Source organism: Vespa crabro, chromosome 14 (assembly GCF_910589235.1).
Source record: "Vespa crabro chromosome 14, iyVesCrab1.2, whole genome shotgun sequence".
Classification (NCBI taxonomy): domain Eukaryota; kingdom Metazoa; phylum Arthropoda; class Insecta; order Hymenoptera; family Vespidae; genus Vespa; species Vespa crabro.
The window spans coordinates 3,359,815-3,381,262 of NC_060968.1; the positions used below are offsets into that span (position 1 = coordinate 3,359,815).

The following is a 21,448-nucleotide window of genomic DNA, read 5'->3' on the forward strand; positions in this document are numbered from 1 at the left end:
AAACGATGCTATTTTTCTGATTTTTACTTCGCACGTTTGCGGTTTGTTCTCGTCTGTTGGGTAAGAGAAAAATGTTCTAATCTCGTAAATTAATTTACAATAAAAAGAGCGAGTAATATGACATAAAAAGTGAGAGAAAGATTTTATCGTACTTTTCAGATATCGTTTAGAACATTTGTTGAAGGAAAACAATACTGAAAAAATTTCTTCGAATCATCAATCTAAAGAATGTACTCGCAATGTCATATGTTTTATTAATGCTCACAAAAGAGCTGTGGAGTTAGTATAAAAGAAAAAAAAATATTCTCAAATAAACAAAATATGTGTAAACAAATAATTATAATTTTGCTCTTGTAATTTTTAAGATTCGCTGATCTAATGGAATCATATTTTTCATTGCCATCATTATTAATAACAGGAATGAATATAATTTGCTTGAGTGTCTCTCTTTTGCGTGTTAGTATTTATTATTGAAATAAAAATAAATGTAAATAAAAAATAATAATAATTATAAAAAATAAATATGATCACCTTTTTCTTTTGTATTTAAATCATAGGTGGCAGCATTGTTGGGAAAATCAGTAGAAGTATTCAAGTTTATTGCATTTACAGGAGCCCAACTTTTTCATATGTATTGCATTAGTTTTGTCGGACAAAGATTAATAGATCATAGTAGTGACATTAGTTTTAAAGCGTAAGTTAAAAATTATATTATTTTGTATATATTATGTTATTAATAATATGTGTATTATAATAATTATTTATTTACTATCATATCTCTGACGGTAAGCGATTTTTTAATTTCTGTCGATAATGTAGTTTGCAAATGCCATCTATTTAAAGAATGAGGAAACTTTTAAATGTTTGATGGTAATATTACTGTCGATAATAAATAAATAAATAAATAAATAAATAAATAATAATTAACTAATATAATTATAAACAAAATTATTTTATCATATAAAATTTGTTAATCTTTGATACTAATAAAAAAAAAAATATATATATATGTTATTATTTAATATTATCTATATTATTTTAATTATTTAAATATACAAATTATTTGAACAAAATAATAAACTTATAAATTTTTATAGATATAGTGGATTATGGTACGATGCACCAATGGCAGTACGTAAAATGTTATTGTTAGTTATTCGAAGGAGCCTCAAACCTTCTCATCTAACAGCAGGGAAAATATTCATATTCTGTTTAGAAAGTTTCTCAATGGTAAAAATATATTAAATTAGTTAATTAATTAATTACAAATGAAAATGAAAGAAATGAACCATATGATATGATTTTATTACCATCTACATATATTCATTATTTTATTTGTTAAGGTCGTGCAGACATCCACGTCATACTTTATGGTCCTTTCGTCGATGCAATAAGCGTGATTAGGATTCCTGAAGTTTAAAATTTATTACATAAATTTTATATATATATATATATATATGTATATGTATATATATATATATAAAAACTGTGACGTGACATGACGTAAAAATGGTTGGATTCGAAAATGCAATTTACATATTTGGTAAAAAGGTTTTATAGATGATATACATATAAGGTATAAGATCGATATAAAGGTATGTTACTACATGATAGAATTACTTAAATAACTATTGGACATAGCACAAGGTCGACCGATAAAGTTTCTGTGTTTTATTATTATTATTATTATTATTATTATTATTATTATTATTATTATTATTATATTTTTTTTTTGTTATTTTTAATGCTTTTTATATATGAATTCAAAAAACGCTTATGCGAGTCTTCATTTTCCGTGAGAGTAGGCTTATACTACACAAACAATGAAATGTTGTTTTCATTGACGAGAAAATATAATTCTTACACAAGCTGTGCAGCAATCGAGATACAGAGATCTAAGTTATATTAATATATGATATAATATGGTATTATGAGGAAAAGAGTATAATGGCATAGAAAAATAATAAAGTAAAATTCATTCATTCTGACTAAATCGAGTCGATTTTTCAGCATTACAGAGATTTTTAATATGGATGGTTCCGTGCGAAGAATAGAAAAGATTCAATTACTTATAATATGGACGACACAAGTATAGTTTCTTTTCATTTGAAAAAATTATTTTCTTAATTTGATATCGTCGAGTGTAAAATTCCTTAAGTCTCTAAAAATATAAATAGGACAAAAAGTATGAATCTCGTATTGATAGAGAAAAATATATATACCATCACTTTTACTAAACATTGGATAGTAAATTTAAATAGCGCGTAAATATGTGTGTGCATGTGTGTTTATATGTAAATGCATCGTCAATTTAAACATAATTACTAGACCGTTATTTTTTAATTTTAATTACGAAATATTTTCTTTTGGCACCTCGTTGGACTTTAATATTTTTTTTTTGTCTTTTTTTCTTTTCTTTTTGGAAAAAATTAGAATAAAATACTGTGCCCTAAGTAATTTCTGAGATATAATTATTAATGTTCTATTATTATTATTATTATTATTATTATTATTATTTATTTATTTTTTTAATTATAAGCACTCATTAGTTCGACGATACGAAAGTATACATACGTACGTACGTATGTATGTATTTATGTATGTATGTATGTATGTATGCATGTATGTATGTATGTATGTATGTATTCGACAATAGCTGTGATAATATTGCAATTCACTCAGGGCTATAATAAATTAGAATTTATCAAATGTTACTATAGCACCATAATATCGTTTACATATATGTAGAGCAAACAACTCACGACTCACATCAATATGAAAAATTCTTGTATATCAAAAGAGTCTATTCAAATACATTGTATCTATTGATATATTATGATATCTAAGAAAATGTCGCGCGAGATATTTTCGATTTTCTGATACATTGAAAAATAAATCAATTGCTACGAGATACAAAGTGTATAAAAATTACGATTTTACCACGTTTTAGAGATGTACAAGAAAAAAAAAACTGTAATTAGCTGATATCAAATCATTCCATTGTTTTTTCTCTTTTTCTCTATCTTTCATGTTCCTTTTTATTGTTGTTCATTGTTGTTATTGTTTATGATTAAGTTACTAAATATTATCATTTAATACTTGATACGTATATCTTCCTTAACTATTTATTTTTTTCTTAAAACGTATTTCGTATGTGTGCGTACGCTTACGAAGTTGCAAAAACGTGCAAAAATTTACGACAACTCCATGACGAAAACTTACTTTCTTTCTTTCTTTCTTTCTTTCTTTCTTTCTTTTTCTTTTTCTCCTCTTTTTTTCCTTTTTTTTTCTTTTTTTTTTTTTAACATTCTCTGTGATAATTATAAATTTCTCATTTTAATTTTCTCTAATTAAAAATGTTATATTGCATTTTTCTAGAAAAATCATTGTTAATACCAATATCATTGTGTGTATTGGCTAAAATATTAATTAATATTTGTTTTGCAGGGTTTAATAATAATAATAATTATTATTATTTATTTCTTTCTTTCTTTCTTCTTTTTTTCTTTTTTTTATTTTTTTTTATTTTTTTATTATCACTAGTCAATGAAAGTTTATCTTTCTCTTGGCTTTATCAATGGCACGTGTTATTTTGCGCGTTCGTTTCATCGGTATATAAGTTAAATCATCGTAATTATAATAATCTTATATATAAATACAACAGAATTATTAATCGATATCTTTCATTCTGCATTTAGGATAATATATGTGTATGTGCGTATGTGTGTATGTGTGTATTAACTCATTTTCTTTTTTCTTTTTTTAAATATCTTATTTAATAATAATGATTTTTAAAATCTATCGCGTCAGCGAATAATAAAATTTTCACATTAACTTTTTTTTCTTTCTTTCTTTCTTTGTTTTTTTTTTCTTTTTTTTTTTTAATTCAAAATCATCTTTACTTCTTGACAAAATTTTTTCACTTATTTCATAATAATCAAGTTATTGTTTGTGTATGATACTGTTTTCTTTTTTTTTTTCTTTTTTTTTTTACAATATCAATAATAATCATATGCAGCATGAGATACATATAAATAAAATAAAATGAAATAAAAAAAAAACAAAAAAACAATTATTTAAGACTAGAAGTATCATCACGCATCTCCTATATAAAAAATAAAAAATAAAAAATAAAAAATAAACATAGAAATAAAAAAGAAAATTATAACTTGTGAAAAATCCTTCGAGATTTACAAAAGTTTTATAGTTCTGTGACATTTATAAATTTCAGTCGTTTCCTTTGTTTTTTTTTTGTTTTCCTTTTTCTTTCTTCAACTTCAAATACAAAGCCTGAATATTTACACTATTTCATGGAATTTTACGTTTTATATGTTTATAAAATTGTTTGTATATAAAATGGTTAAAAAATACGTAATAGTGTTAACTTAAAAAATTGGACACATTATTTTGTCTTTTCTTAGAAGGTAAATCTTTGGAAGTACTTCTCAAAATGTAAAACGTCTTCTGTCCAACATGTAGTAACATTAGGACACATCCTTTCCATTCTCAACATAATTAATAACTTATGGCTCAAATATCTATATCTAGATCCTATCTTACCATTTAGTTAAAATACTCTACCAGTACGTCATTATTTCTTACTCATCCTGTAATATAAAAAATAATTTTGTGCCATTATACTAATATCATGTAAGATGAAAATGAAATGAGACAATTTAATTAATTAGCAAAGAATAAATTGGAAGTAAAGGAAAGCAGAAATACAGCACAACTAATTTCTATAATAATAATTTCTAATATAAAAAATATAAATAAAATAGCAAATTTCTTGAGAGAGAGAGAGAGAGAGAGAGGGGGGGGAGAGAATAGCAAGCAAAATATACAAATAAACTAATATTGCTTTTTTTTCCCCATGTAATATAATATTTCTTATAAATTCTCCTTCTCATAAATTTTGTAATATGCTAAGTATTGAAATATCAAAGCAAATCAAGTAAAATAATTTAAAATAATTAATAGCATGCATAGCAACAAATGATGAACCTACCCATTCGTGCTCTTCCACACCCTCCATGTGGTCTTGTTCCAAAGAGCACTGTATTACATCCCCCACATTGTTGCTCATTGTTTTTTGGATCTACCACAACACACATTATGCAATACACTGAGACAAAAAGTAACTAAAAAAATATTTGCTCAGTATGTCACGAGAGTACGCGTATTCTTATTGATATATATATATATATATATATATATATATATATATATATATATATATATATTTTAATCTTTTAAAATGAAAATATATATTTTATAACATGCCTGTAATTCTTCATGACAAACACACATAACTACACGTGATTCTACTATCATCATTATAAATCATTCGGCAATGTGTGATTTTCAAAAATATACATGCAGATTAAATACAATTTAAATAGAATTTTAACTTACTTCCTCTTGCTTTGCTCTTACATCTGTATTCCAGCCAAGCCTACTGAATGGTTGTGAAGAGATTGAAAATGGGCCTGTTGATTGTTTTGTTGCAGATGGTATAGTAGTAACTGCTGGTTGTCCTTGATTTTCTGTCACTATAAATACAAGATATTTATTGTATATTATACAATTATGTATTATTTGTAAGTAAATAATTATACTTACAGTTATCCATACCAGGTGGTTTAAGACTTATTCTAGAGGCCTGTTTATTTATTCCATTGAACCATTCAGCGGCAGTTAATGCTGCTTTCCATGTAATTTTTGTTGGTGGAAAAAGATCATCTTGGAATAATTCACTCTAAATATTATAAGAAAAATAATTATTAATTATATGATGATTTATATATATATATATATATATTTTTTTTTTTGTTAAATATCAAAAATATTCAAAGTACTTTTATACGTGGTACTGTGAAACTTAATGGTTCGATGGTATTATTTGTCAGCCTTAAAGCGGATGCAAATTCTACACTTGCGACATCGCATCTATTCTTAGGAAGGAATGATAATCCTTGATGCAAACTGCTGCATCGATGATGGCTCAAAGGACAACAATAAGGAGCTTCTTCCGTAACTTCGAAAGCATATATAGTAGAATCGCCCTGAGAATATATTTCCAATATAACAATGATCTAATCTTTGATCTAAAATATGAATAAAAGGAAAATAGAGATAAACTTACGCGACCAGTTAAAAATAAAGTGGAACTATCTTCATCGTAATATGGCATCAAAATCGCAGGAGAAACGTCCAATCCAACTGTATTCAAAGGTTGGTTAAGATTATCAGTTTTAAATATCATTATTTGCCTTTCAGAGACCCTGGAGAAAAACAAAATAATAGTAATATTGTATATTATGGATATCAAAATGAAAGAGTATAATGATCGACATACTTATCAAAACCCATTACAACAAGGTATCTGCCTTCCAATGCCCATATAACTCTTGCACCACGAGTACCTACTGGTCCTTTTCCTTCTTTTATAGGCACGTCACTGGATCTTGGCTTGTAAATTCGCAATTTTCCATCTTTGCATGCACTAGCAAGATATTGTCCACATGGTGACCATGCTAAACTAAATATTTGATCTGTATGACCTAACAATGTTATTTTTGGAATGGCTGATTCTTCTGATGTTAAAGGTGATAAATCCCAAAGTTTTACTGTCATATCGTACGATGCTGATGCGAGCACGTCAGATGCTAAAGGATGATATTTTATTAAATAAATCTTATCAGCATGAGCTTCTATCACGTGACTCGGTTCATTTGTTGGCTCTGCCAATCCAGATTCTGGTATTTCCCATAGTCTGATCATGCCATCATCGCATGCTGAATAATAAATAATTATTGTTTGTATTTTTTTTTTTTATTATTATTAAATATTGGATGAAATTTTTTATCTTCACTTTACCGACTGCCAATTGCTGATTGTTAAAAGGATCCCATTGGAAATCCATTACTGTAGCTCCATGAACCAATGCTGGCATAACACCGTCAGGCAATCTACCAGTTTTCTTTAATTCTAATACTGCTATTTTCCCTCCAGGTCCACTCAAAGGAACAGCAACGCGATCAGAATTGGCTAAAATTTATTTCACATATTTTAAGTTTATTTAACAATTATATCAGACAAGAAAGTTTTTAACACACACATATACATACCGTGAAAACCATCGCATTCTCCTGATATCTGTCGACTAATATTTCTTACGTTTTCAATATGAGTAGATTTATGACCAGGTGTGCCTTTAAGATGTCTGAATTTTGATACTCGACCTATAAATAAAAAGATTAGTTCTAGATACTTGAAATTTTATTATTTGATATAAAGTTCAAATATTTTAATATATTTAACGAAATCGTTTCATATATTATTTTATACCAAATACTGTCGATGTTCTTTTAGGAGTTGGTGTTGTAATTGGTTCAACCTTTTCCAAACGTGGATCCATACTTTGTTGGCGCAACATTGGAACGACTTTCTTAACATCATCCTCTTTAATTACCTCGCTCTTAGTTTTGAAAGAATCTCGTCTTCGTAACATGGTCGGCGATCCCATTGCTTTCTCGGCTAAATTTCCATCAGTTACAGATACAGATCTACTTTCATACAAACGTCGCCTTTCTGCGATTGAGTTTCTATTAACATTACCACGTTCGAAACCTCCTATGTCTTCACTTTCAGGCGATTCATCCTTAACTTTAGTTTCAAAAACTTTTCGTCTCTCTGCGGTGCTCGGTGTTTTTGGTTTATATCCGGAGTCACTTGAATTTGCATCCTCTTCCAATGAGCTAGAATCACTTTTTCCATTTTCTGCTTCCTTCATACGTTCGTTAGAAAACGTTGGTGATTTTTCTGGATCGGTAGTATTATCCAATGGTATACTGATATCATTTGGATAACCATTTGTATCATTGTTCGGTGCAACAGGCACAGAGAAGACCTTATCGAAAGAGAATTCCTGACTACCAGATTTTGCCTGAAATGGTTTTGGTCCAAGCCGCGGCTAAAGAAAAGAAAAAAAAATATATATATATATATTATAATCATCTGTTGTACAAATAAAATTAAACAAATTTTCTACTCCATTATAAATTAATATTAAAAAGAAACAAAATTTTTTTTTAATATTAATATATATCTACAGTTGAAATCATGATGAACGATTATATATAAAATATGATATGACATTAATAATTAAGATATATGACATGTGTTAAAAAAAATGATGAAATGTGAAAAGAAATGGCAAAGTATGTAATTGAAAACACACACTGAAATCACACATACAAAAGTAACGCCTGTTTTCTTTTTTTTTTTTTTTTTGTTCTTTTCTTTTGTTTCATACAACTAATTTACAACCTTGTATCCGCTGATCGAATTTGGATTTACAGATGTAACGACGGATCCTGGACTCGGTGATGTGCGAGGTCGTGCTACAGGTTTAGGTTCATCCTCAGAAACGCTGTTGGTTCTTGATGCTCTGGGTAGAGGCTTCGGTGGTATCGTTTGTCCACCGTTCTGCATTTTTATCTTCTCATCTTCTATCTCAATCTTTTTATTTTCTTCTGTCTTCTCGATATCATTCTCTATGTTCTTCTCCTTTTCATGATTGATACCTTGAGCTTTGCAAAATCCTTTTGGTGTTGCAATCGTTATTGATTTTGGAGACTTGATCGGTTCCACTTTAATTTCGTTTTGATTTTCTTTCAGTGTTGCTAAATTTCCTTTGTGTACCTAAAGGTACGGTAAATTCCTTAATGACGCAAACTAGTCAAACCAAATTTGATTGTCCAATTGCATAGTTTCTAATTTGCGTTTACATAAAGAGTTATATACTATATAAATATATATGTTTATATATATATAATATCTACAAGCTTCTCTCATATATACACACAAAACCATTCTGTCTATTTTACTTCATAGCAGAAACAAAACAAAAAATACAAACTAATCTAGTTTTTATATTATCAAACTACTCTATGTATGTATTTAAATATGTATATAGAAAATAATTAAAACTAAAAAATAAAAATACATAACTTATTTTACGCGAACTTAATATTACTTACGCTGATAGATTAAGCTATAGAACATCAATTGCCATTACAATAACACGTGCCAGGAATAACACTTTCAATAGTGCTAATGTATAAACTATAAAATATACATTGGATATCTGAAATATGAAAAATATACAAAAAATATAAAAAGAGAAATGAAAGAAAAGAAAAATAACGTATGCATATTCTGGGAACATACAATTGATTTATATATGTGTATATATATATATATATATATATATATATATATATATATATATATGCATATATGTCCATTAATCCTTGAAATACCTAAACTATATTTAAAAACTTGTTAATAATGTAAATATAGCACTGTACATATTAAAAAGTAATTAAAATATTAAAATAATTGTTAATTATATACATTGTACACTTAATATAATTTATAAATTATCTTGCTATATTTACACGAATGTTGCAATATAAAAAATAAATAAATTATACAAGAAATACAAGTCACACAGCAAAATAATTTTGTTATATAGCAAACGCAAAATATATTTTCTCATAATTAAAAAAAATAAATGTTCCTTTTCTTTTTTATAAACATGGTGAAAACATTCAGCAATATTTATAATAATAATATATTTCTAAAAGCATGTGTTTCCATAAAATATAATAAAGTCATCAACACATTTCTCTTGTTTGTTTAAAGATTTAGCTATATGTAAATACAGGCATACAGAAGCATATTGAAAAACATGCGTACTCCGAAAAAATGAACGCTTTATACAAAATGAGATGATATTTAATCTTAAAATGTATATTCTACAGTTTTTTTTGTTTTTGTTTTTTTTATAATAATATATTAAATGACACATAAATTTATCTGAAAAATTTTTACTTACAGTTATGGGATCTTCACCTTTGCTTCTTTTGGCAGGATCTAATGATATCTTTGGAACAGGTGCATTATGGCCTTTGATCCATGCTGCTGCATTATTTTGTGCGATACAACCATTTGTATCAGGATAAATATCAGCGTGAAAGTCTCTATATGTCTAAAAGATAAATATAATAAATTAGAAAAATATATGATATAATAAGTTTTAATTTCATTACATAAACATAAAATTTACCTTTCTAGGTACTTGATACATGATAGGAATAACCATATTAGATGTGAGTTGTAATAATCTGTTGACTTCGGCTTGCATGACATTGAGTGCTCTTTTTGGAACCAGACACACACCTTTAGTTTGCTCTCCACTATGACGAATTCCCTCAACCAAGTAAGGATCTTTGTCTGTCACTTCCATGTACATGATAGTAGTATCTCCTTTACCCGCAAGAAATAGCATATTTGTATCAGGATCAAAAAGAGGCATCAAAATCCTAAAAAATGAAATAGTACACTTCAGTAACTGTTCTATGCTTTGATTTATTATAATTACAATTTATTCATACCCAGTACTGCAATCTAATTCCAATGTCTTTACTGGTTCATTAAGATGCCTCAAATCTCTTATGTATACTTGTCTAAGACGTGCTGCATCAAATCCTGTAGTTAATATTCTATCAGAGTTATTTAACCATACAATCCTAGAATCCTTGATACTCATATGACTTGAGCAGAAATTAACAATACAAGTTGATGCACGGGGATCAATAATTCGCACTTGTTTATCTTTACAAGATGTTGCCAAAATAGTGCCATCTTGTTTCCAGCTTAATGATTGTATTACTTCAGTATGATCACTGTTAGCTACAAAATAATAGAAATATTCTAAATCTTAGAGAAAGTATTATAAAATAATATTATAATTTGAATAATTAGATGTTTCCATTACAGAATAATTCTTGTTGAGAAAGTACATCCCAAAGAGTTAAAGTTGTATATGAGGCAGTTGTTAGAAGATGTTCAGCAGCCGGATGCCAACATACTGCTTCTACTCTTCTTTGACGATGAGAAAATGTACATTCAGGATTACAAAGAGATTCTTCTAATCCAGTTTCTGGAATATGCCACAACTTTACCTAATAAATAACAAAATAATGTTATTGGAATGCACAAAGGTAAAAAAAAAAAATAAAGCACATAACATCAATCAATTTCACTGAATTTACCAAACAATCTTGTGAACTAGTAGCAAGTAGGCCATCATGAAAAGGTGAAAATTCCATATCAGTTACAGTATCAGCATGAGCATGTAACAATGGCATAGTTTTACTTTTCCTACCACAATCTTCAAGTGGTAATACAGCCAAACTAGATCCTACAAAAAGCAGATAACATTGTACAACAAAAGTGCATATAATGTATAACTTATTACTTTCTGAGAAAGTACCATTGTGATCCACATTAAATGCCATAAATGCAGCCGATGCTGTAATATTGTTCCCATAAGTCTGATATGATCCTACAGAGATATCTCGAATACATGCTTCCGGTTTAGGTACAATAGGTGCGGCATTTTTATATTTTGATGCTTTGAAACGCCAAGCCATCTTGATGTTGTCCTTAAATTCTTTTCAAATTGTATTCCTCTTAAATCATGTAATCTAATGGGAACAATGCAAGCCTGAAGAGAGAATTATCTTATTGAAAAAAAAACAAAAATACTTTAATACTCTCTATTTTATTCTCTATTATATCTATGAATTCACAAATCATTATTATCAATGCAAAAAACGGAAGTATATTTATGATATTCGATAAGACACACGATCCAGATGTTCCGTCGTTTTGCCTCAATGGGCGGTGATCGACGTGCTACGATTAACAAGACTTATTGCCACTTTCGTTATCTTGTTTAAAAGAATAATAATAATAAAAAAAAAAAAAGAGGTATGAATAGTGGTCGAATTATTCGGAACCAACGCTAACACCAAGGACGATCGACGGTGGCGCAAAGTTGAGCATGACTAATAATTTGGGGGTGAAAACCACCCCACCCTTAATAGCTACAATTCTACACGGTAAGAACTACGAGAACGCACGTAGCTTTAAATATCATTTAAGAACGATTACATTTACATTAAGAGAGTTAAATATTACTTACAATTTATCGATTATTACACTAGACCAGCGATAAATTTCCACTAAAACTGATGTGAGAGAGAATGCAATAGTTAGTGAACGGACTATATAAACACAATTGACGATAGCAAGTAGGCGTCTCTGGTTTCGTGCATCGCACGAACACTACAGGGTATGCTCCACTAGTACAAAGGTTTTTAGAGAGAGTTCGCGCATCCGAGAATCGACGTCATCCAAGTTATACATTCGAGAATCGAACATCGATATATGCAAATTGTACATTTCAAATGTTTTTTCGAAGAGCAATTTTTTACATTTAAAATTCTAAAATATTAAATTTACATTTTAAAATATTTTTTTCCTTTTTTTTTCTTTTTTTTTTATCTTTTTCTTTCTTTTTTTTTTTTTTTTTTTAATTAAAAATAAAACAAACGGAAAATTAAATTGCAAATAAATTCTTATATATGGCAAATAGGTCTAAACGACAATTATAAATTAATTTCTCGCAAAATTGTATATAGCAAACGAGGATAATTGTTAATTGCTTAAAACTGCTTTATTATACGATTCTAACGATGACGTCATTGTGAATCTGCTTGCGAGTACGTGTGTAAGCGTAGCTTATAGTTTCGATCGTGTTCCATTGGCCGGAAACAGGCATGTCCTCCCCTCTCAATGAGTTTACATATGTTCTTGTTGTCATGTAGGTGATTCAAAACAGAGTATATATATATATGTATATATACATATATATATATATATATATATATATATATATATATATATATATATATATATACACACAAATATAATTATATCAATAATAATTGATTATAAATACTAATCACGTAACCAACAAATTATTAACGTTCTTGAAAATTTGCTTTTTCGTTTACATGTAGAACGGGTTGTAGATCTACAGGCGTTTCGAAAGTCATTAAAATTTTATATAAATTTTATAATATTATTTTTTCTTCGATTTCAATAAGAACAATCTAATTATTCTTTCAATAAGACTAATTGCAACAACGGTATTACTTTTAATGATGATAAATCCGCTAAAATTGCCTGAAAAACAAAAATAAAATTTATGAACGATAACATTGATTTATTTTTTTTTTTCCTCTATAAAAAATATATTCATATTGATTTCTTACTTCTACGTTGTGCTGATTATTGACCTGCATCAAATTTTCTTTTCTAAAACTTAAAATCGTCACTGCAAGAAGAGCTATTATCTCTAAAGAATCATATCCTAATACTAAATCCCATAAGCATAATAATTGCTCGGGTGGTAAATGACCACTGAAACCTCTCATCAACCACTTGAATACTATTTTAATTCTGTAAAGAAATAAAATCATGTATAAATGAATAATATAATTGAATAAAAATGAATTAAAAAATATAGAAAACTTACGGTTGTAGATGTATGTTCTTAAAATGGGCCCATAACAGTGGTTCATGACATTGTAATAATCTTTCAAATAATAAACATAATGCAACTATACCTTGCTCATGACTCGAAACTGTGTGAAGACGAAACCAATAACGTAGATAAAATGCTCGAAAAGTATAATACATGATGCATGGATCATCGTACAAATAACAGAAAGGAGTGGCTTTAAACAAAACAGAACAAAACAAAAAAAAAAAGAATATAAAAATTTAATTAAATTTTTTTACATAGAAAATATCAAAATATTATTTTCATTATTATGAAACTTATTAGAAAATAGCAAATATTAATTTAATAATTGAATCAATAATCCATAATCCCTACCATACATCGTAAATCCATGAAATGGTATAACACCACTTGGAGGGAATACTAAAGTATTTTCTAGGGTTGCAGGTTTCCCTTGTAAAACCGCATGTATCACTTGACCACCTGCACTTCTGTCGGTAGTAACCGGAGTTAATACTTCCGAGTCCCTTGAAAAACACAGCATTGTTTTATAAAGAACATCTTCAAAAACGAAATATTGATCATCGTTACTTGCTGTTAATTGTACATCCTAAAATATACAAAATATAAAAAATAATTTATATAATTAATTTTTTATTAATTATTTAGCATTACCTTTATAATTAATTTATCAACAACGATGTCATATTGTAAGACCATAGTTTTCAATTCGTCGTAATATTCGATGTCCTAAAATATATCTGAAATTATTTTTTTTTTTTTAAATATAAATATTAAAATTTTAGGAGACGCACGTACGTTGTCTTTAATGGTTGATCCTAAAACGAGAGACCAGAGACGTCCTCTTAAAGCACGTGGTGCTCCTCTTTTTAAAAATTCTTGAGCGATTGGCGCATAATTTGTACTTAATACTTTTTCCCCGAGATGAGTTCTTTCAGCTTCTAAATTTAAAAAATTTCCTGCAGCAGGCATATCAGGATTAACACCGAGCAAAGGCATGCCTTGAGCTAATTCAACGTACAAACATCTCTGTCGATATTTATAAAATATAATTTATGTTAATAACAATGCACGCGCACATTAATTATTTACAATGTTAATTAAAAAAAAAAAAAAAAAGAACATACCAGTTCTGCGAGTGTTCTTACACGAATTTGTATATGACTAAAATCCCAATTTAATTCCTCGCTAAAAAAAAATATCAAAATGTATCTTAATAAATTAATTATTTATTTAATTTTTATATATATATACATACGGATGTTTCTTAAAGGCTGGATCTCGTATAGAAAACAATACTTCTAAAAAATCTTTTGGAGCATATAATGGCCTATATTGAGACAAATCTATACAAAAAATTCGATTATTATTTTAAAAATGATATTGATTAGTAATAAAAATGAAATTTTTTATTTCTATTTCTTTTTTCTTTCTTTTTTTTTTTTCTTTACCGATATCGTAAGTACTAAGTTCGTTCCATTTTTCACCAAGTTCTTCTCTATCTGCATTGGGTCTTATACGAGCTAATGGAACATTCAATTCACTGCACATGGAATTTAAAGATTTTTGAATACGACGTTCCCATTGAATTTGAACTTTTTTCAAGTAAATCAAATCAGCATTTTCAGTGAGATGTATTGGCTTTGATCTTAATGAATCCTATGTCAATAAAATCGTATAAAAATCATTGCAATTAAAGATTGAACACTACAAGCAAAATAGCAATGCTATAAAATAAATAAATAAATAAATAAATATATATATATATATATATATATATATATATATATATATACACACCTGCGATCGTGCCCAATGAAACACAGTATTTCTAAGTTGTGTTTCTAATCCATTTACTTTGAGAGCATCGATCAGAGTATTTTCAAAATCGTTTTTTTTTACAACAGTCGAAGCAACGAGTCTCTAAAAATAATGTAGAAAAAAGGTTAACAAAATAATGAATTCTATTGATGCATGTAGTACATGTACGTAATACTTACTTGAATTTCATTATAAAGACTTCGATAATTGGCCATATTCTGTACATTTTTCGTTAATTTTTCAGCAGATTTTTCTAAGAAATTTTCCTTTGACTTCTCCATCATTATCTCCTTTACATGTATACGTATTTTACATTATCAGATTGCCATGATGCTATTAATGAAACGCCATTTGTAAACAAACCTTCCCGCCATCGCAACGAAATGATTTCTATATTTTAACTTACCTAAAAAAAAAAATATGAAACTTTTTAAAAGTAATCCTTTAAATAAAAATATTACAAATATCGTAAATATTAGAAATATCATAAAAATTTTATCAATAAAATCATTATTTAATATAATTGTTTAAACATTTTACAGGGTGCAATTTTAATGTTAATTTGTACAATCAATACTCGAAATTATTATATCGATTGAAGATCACACGACATAAATCGTTATTATCGAGATCGATTTGGTAATAATTCGAGTAACGATATATAATGAAGGAAACGATTTCTCTACCATTGGTAGTAATATCGAGCGGGAAAATTTTTAAAATCTAACTCGGTTCGATAAGCAGAAAGAATAAGAATATTTTTTTAAGGATAAAAAATATATTAATCGAACGGAAAATTTCATTGAAAGGAACAAACATTTTAATGATTTTTAATCGATTTAAAAATAATAAAAAGTATAATGGCATAATTAACTTGTGGTCCGCTTGTTCTGGACGGGCCCTGGGCCGGTATGTCCACATAAGAAAATGGCGTTGCTACAGAATGTGTTTTGAAAGGTCCAGTCAAGATAATATCATATAACATTTTATCGATATGGACATCTCAGCAATGCTCGAAGTACAAGTAGACGAAGTAAAAGAGGTTGACAGTAAGGAGAACGGTAGGATTATCGAAAAATTAAAACGTGTGTCACCTATGATATGAATTTCGAAGACTAACCTAGCTTACGTTTTCTAGTTACACCGAAGGATTTAATTCCCTCTGTAACCATTGCCCCACCACAGATTTCTCAAGAAGAAAATAATTTTTATGAACTTATGTTCGGAAATGGTATGATTTTTCAATTTCTAGTCTCTATTAATTTTATTATATTCATCATTTATTCTATTAATTTTAATGGATAGAATTATTATTGTGATATTATGGAGTTTGTGTTATTTTACATTTATAAATATTTCAACTTTATTAATATTATTATTATTATTATTATTATTATTATTATTATTATTATTATTATTATTATTATTATTATTGTTATTATAATATAAGATATTCCAAAATCAATAAATTATTATTCCTTTTCTATAGATATTTCTATAGTAAGATTTCGTAAAATTCATTGTACGGCATGTGATGTTCATATTGGTTCTGCACCAGCACAAGCTCATAATATGTTAGAACATCCTGTATTGCATACATTGTTGTGTGCTAAATGTAGAGAATTTTATGGGGATGGTACTTTTGAACAAGGTATTCTTTAATATGAGTGCATATGTTATATGTTATATCTATTAATTAGCAAGTTTAAATGGTTATAAACATATTGTTTTAGGAGATGATGCTACTGACATGTTTTGTAGATGGTGTGCAAATGGCGGCAATTTATATTGTTGTTCCTATTGCAGTAATACTTTTTGTTATAAATGTATTAAAAGAAATTTTGATTCTTTAGTAAGAAAAAAGATTGAGGCCGATGAAAAATGGAAATGTTTTGTCTGTAATCCAGTGGATTTATATACTGCTAGGGCAACATGTTGGGCTTTGTTACAGCATGTACAAACGGTTACAAGGTATTATAATTTTCTATTATAATACCTATTAAAACAATTAATATTATTTTTATATATTGATTGTTTTATTACATTTATTGGTTATATTTTTATAGAATATTACAAAATGATAGAGGAATGTCACCAGAAGATATAGAAGAAAAAATGAATTTAGATGAGTCTGAATGTTGTCCACGTAGAAGAAAGCGTAAACGTAGAAGGAATGGATCTAATTCTGAAGACGAGGATGAAACGTATGATCCTAATCTTAGTAATGAACCAATAACAGCAAAGCGTAGATCATTAAAAAGAAAATACAAGCATAGAAGGATAACTATATCTAATGGAACTATTCCAAGATTGGTACCTATAAAACAATGTTTGTCTTCGTCCACTGAAAATAGTTCAAAGTCTCCTGAAGTAAGCACATCATTATGTTCTGATGAACATATCAAAAATGATAACGCTACTGTAAATTCAGGTACATTAGTTACGACTGTTCCAATAAAAACACAGGAAAATTCATTATCTCCGCGATCTGATCAAACCACTAAAGAGAAGATTGATTCACCCAATCTAAAGACAACTGTATATAATTCTACCATCAACGCAGTCCCCACCGTAAAATTATTACAATCCACAGCTGCATTTAAGCCAATGCATACTATAATAGCTTCACGAGTTCAAGGAAAAAATTCGTTTCAAACTACGTATTATCCTGCAACACAAATGGTAACTATACCAAATCAAAAACATCACATAATGTTAAATAGATCTCGAGTTTTACTACCAAAACCAAAAAAAGTAGTACAAATGATGATGGCACCAAATGTTATAAATTTGGATAGTGATTCTGATGAACCATCAACCATTCAATCGATGAATTCTCAAAATATGCCTCTTAATAAGAATACTACAGTTAACGCTGACTCACAATCAACGATAGCTGTACCTGTAGCACTTGTGAGTACGGATAATAGTTGTAGTAATAATAGAACAAACATAAATGAGGTAATAGAACAGCCTTTGCGCGAGTTATATACAAATATAAAAAAAAGTGAAAAGAATTTTAGTCAAATTGTATTTCTTCCATATAAAGAACCATTTAATTATATCTTAGATAATCTTAAAATTAAATTTCATCAAATACTTGAAGATACACGAAGTGAGAAAACAAGTACGAATATTATACAAGAAGCACAATCTAAAATTCAGTCTCTTTATGATGAAATTTGTAACACTGTAACGCAACTAGCGTATATTAATGACAGGATAGTACGAGACTACAGCAGTTGGGAAAGATCTCACAATACGGAAAATAAAATTGTAGAAAAGTCTATTTCTAGAGCATTATCATTGGAAGATGTTAATAAAATACCACTTGATATGACTTGTGTATCTGATTCTACTGCAGAATCTGACAATGAGGATGTTGTAACAATTATGAAACCATCTGAACTTGTTCTTTCAACTAATGTTTTTGAAACATTTTCCAAAAAGAAAAGGATGGTTAGTCAAGGTGTCGGAAATTCTTCTATTCTTTATACGGATAAGTCAATACAAGTGTTTAATTTTGAATCAAAGGATTATGAAAAAACAATTGGTCATTCAATTTTAATGAAAGCCAATAATAATCCTTCAACTAATAACAGTGATTTACAGCCAATAATTACACCAAATAAACATTTTGGAAAATATCAAGAACAATTTATATTTTACTTACAACATATTGAAGATCATGGAATGGAAATAGATGACTCATCGAACGATGTTTTAGAAAGTCTTACAGGTATGGAGATGGATTCAAGTAGTCCAGAAATATTAATTAATGAAATTCCATCCATTAATTTAAGCAAATCTACTAAATTAAATGACCAGAAAGATCGTAAAACAAAAACTGTGAATAATGTACCAGAAACAGAATTGATACTTTCACTTCCGAAACCTGTTCCGAATAATCTCAGGGTAGAAAAAATTTCAATTAATAATAGAGATATAAATACAGAAGTTGAAAAAGCACATACAAAAATAACATGCAATATATTGCCTAAAACACAAAATTTAGACGTAAAAAAGGCGATAGAGACCGTTATAAATTCATTAATTGTTAATGAAACAAATTCTACTGAGAATTTAAATAATTCTACAGAAGATGATATTACCATTATCGAGGATTAACGCAATAATAGAAAAACGTAATGAAAGCGACCTAAATTTAAATGTGAAGTGTTGTTTATCATTATCGAGCGAATTAATTTGTGCTTATAAATAGGAGCATACTTAATAAAATTTTCAACTTCTTTATTGTTAATATTTGTCAATATGAAAATATAGGTTTATAGTAATAATAAAAAATAAAAAACATAAAAAAAATGGTATATATAATATCTATATATTATACATACAACATTTATTGGATGACATTATTGCACATATATTTATTTCAAAAAATAGATATCTTGATTTTATAGAAATGTTAGAGAATAATAATAATTACGAAGAATTAATTGTTCAAATTAAACATTTACATTGAAATGAAATTGTATATTTATATAGTACTGCACAAAAATGATAGTTTCTTGAAAAAAAAAAAGAAAAAAAAAGAAAAAAAAGAAAATGACGATTATCCAAATATTAACAAAGTTTCATTTTCAATGCACACAGGATTATTGTATATTTAACGACTGTAGTATTTTTTTCTTTTAAGATAAAATTTGAAGTATATATTTGTATTATATTTAACGATATAAGAAGTCATTCTTATAATAACATTAATATTACTATTACTAATAATAATAATAATAATAATAATAATAATAATAAATCATAATAAATAATAGTAATATAATAATTAACATTATTGTATATTCATTTCTACAAAAATCATTCGAATGATAATTACTGAAAGGAATTAATAAGATTGTATATATAATTGTTCGAAATGTTAATATTCCTATCAGTTAAAATCTCTTTGACTTTCTTAATTATATTATATAATGCTTTTATTATTTAGCAGAAGTATATTGTCAAAAAATGCTACTGCCACTTTTATATATATTATATAATATATATTATATATATATATATATATATATATATATATATATATATATATATATATTAATATGATATAATATAACATAATATAAATATGATTAATTAATGAAATAATACTTACTTTTTATATATATATATATATATATGATACATGACTTGTTATTGAAAAGTAATGTATAAAAAAAAAAAAGAAACAAAAGATCGTGAGACGTAATTGTTGTATATAATATATATAACAGAACAATTAAATTTGTCAGGATATATTAAAGTAAAGACATGCAACAAAGTGAAAAGAAAATATTGCATCGAATCGGATACGTATAAAGTTCTAAAAGAAATTTTCATTCGATCAGAAATATATTGGAATAAATGAATCATAGAAATTATTTAAACAGTATAATTATTTAATACATAAGCTTCTACCATATAATAACTTTATAATAATTATAGAGAATTATATTTTGTTCAATGTACTTTATTTTTAACATCATTCTCATGTACACATACCTACATACAACATAACTGACTTTCGAATAATTCATATATTATTTCCATCAAAATTGTAATTTTTCATACACACATCTTGCTATTAATAAGATTAATATAATATCATATATATATATATATATTTATATATATATGTGTGTGTATGTGTGTGTATGTGTGTGTGTGTATATATATATATTTATACTTATATATATATACTTTTATATATATATAAGTATATATATATATCTCAATAATATTAATAATATAATGATAATAATAATAATAATAATAATCGAACGTTCAGTGTTATACACAATTGTTCCATAGTTGTATGAAAGAGAAAAAAGATACTCCCATTTTTTTTTCTTTTTTTTTTTCTTTTTTTTTTTTTTATGGAATAAGGCAGTAATATTTAACGCATATTTATCACATATTTCTTTATTATGTTTGATAAGATATAAAAAGAGAGAGAAAAAAAATGAGAGAAGTTGTTTGTTTATAAAAAAGATATATATATATATATATATATATATGTATGTATATATATATATATATATGTGTATATATATATATATATATATAGTTTAGTCGTATTCAATAAATAAATACATTTTTTAGTTTTAGTCACAGCGTAATTTTTTTTTACGACTCACTTGAAACTCATAA

General features: G+C 27.0%; 4 protein-coding genes across 10 annotated transcripts; 2 read left to right on the forward strand and 2 right to left on the reverse strand.

Moving 5' to 3' along the window:
• The first annotated feature begins 72 nt into the window (after positions 1-72).
• Positions 73-3,473, forward strand: LOC124429195 (putative odorant receptor 85d). The gene is made up of 4 exons (XM_046974134.1): positions 73-456; positions 558-694; positions 1,098-1,230; positions 1,344-3,473. Exons 1-4 carry the CDS (start codon positions 379-381, stop codon positions 1,392-1,394), a joined length of 399 nt encoding a protein of 132 aa, XP_046830090.1. The 5' UTR covers positions 73-378; the 3' UTR covers positions 1,395-3,473.
• Positions 1,276-12,295, reverse strand: LOC124429191 (coronin-7). 7 transcript variants are annotated; one of them, XM_046974126.1, is made up of 19 exons: positions 12,059-12,293; positions 11,345-11,578; positions 11,124-11,272; positions 10,847-11,033; positions 10,464-10,761; positions 10,136-10,391; positions 9,905-10,057; positions 8,332-8,706; positions 7,621-7,975; positions 7,351-7,539; positions 7,131-7,244; positions 6,880-7,050; positions 6,359-6,797; positions 6,146-6,284; positions 5,859-6,065; positions 5,623-5,758; positions 5,416-5,552; positions 5,009-5,098; positions 3,872-4,607 (listed from the first exon to the last, which is right to left on the reverse strand). In XM_046974126.1, exons 2-19 carry the CDS (start codon positions 11,502-11,504, stop codon positions 4,599-4,601), a joined length of 3,564 nt encoding a protein of 1,187 aa, XP_046830082.1. In that variant the 5' UTR covers positions 11,505-11,578; positions 12,059-12,293; the 3' UTR covers positions 3,872-4,598. The 7 variants fall into 7 exon arrangements, with proteins under 7 accessions (XP_046830081.1, XP_046830084.1, XP_046830082.1 ...); XM_046974125.1 differs by lacking the exon at positions 3,872-4,607 and adding an exon at positions 1,276-1,409 and having other exon boundaries at positions 7,351-7,975; positions 12,059-12,294; XM_046974123.1 differs by having other exon boundaries at positions 7,351-7,975; positions 11,345-11,558.
• A 548-nt stretch (positions 12,296-12,843) lies between these two features.
• On the reverse strand, positions 12,844-15,639 carry LOC124429192 (TBC1 domain family member 19). The gene is made up of 11 exons (XM_046974130.1): positions 15,466-15,639; positions 15,266-15,388; positions 14,917-15,124; positions 14,724-14,811; positions 14,593-14,653; positions 14,264-14,494; positions 14,120-14,194; positions 13,820-14,054; positions 13,457-13,658; positions 13,194-13,380; positions 12,844-13,104 (listed from the first exon to the last, which is right to left on the reverse strand). Exons 1-11 carry the CDS (start codon positions 15,568-15,570, stop codon positions 13,036-13,038), a joined length of 1,584 nt encoding a protein of 527 aa, XP_046830086.1. The 5' UTR covers positions 15,571-15,639; the 3' UTR covers positions 12,844-13,035.
• Positions 15,640-16,136: 497 nt separating this feature from the next.
• LOC124429181 lies at positions 16,137-19,536 on the forward strand. Its single transcript, XM_046974106.1, has 5 exons — positions 16,137-16,347; positions 16,425-16,517; positions 16,776-16,937; positions 17,020-17,257; positions 17,353-19,536. The coding sequence occupies exons 1-5, from the start codon at positions 16,281-16,283 to the stop codon at positions 19,412-19,414; spliced, it is 2,622 nt and encodes an 873-aa protein (XP_046830062.1). The 5' UTR covers positions 16,137-16,280; the 3' UTR covers positions 19,415-19,536.
• The last annotated feature ends 1,912 nt before the right edge of the window (positions 19,537-21,448 follow it).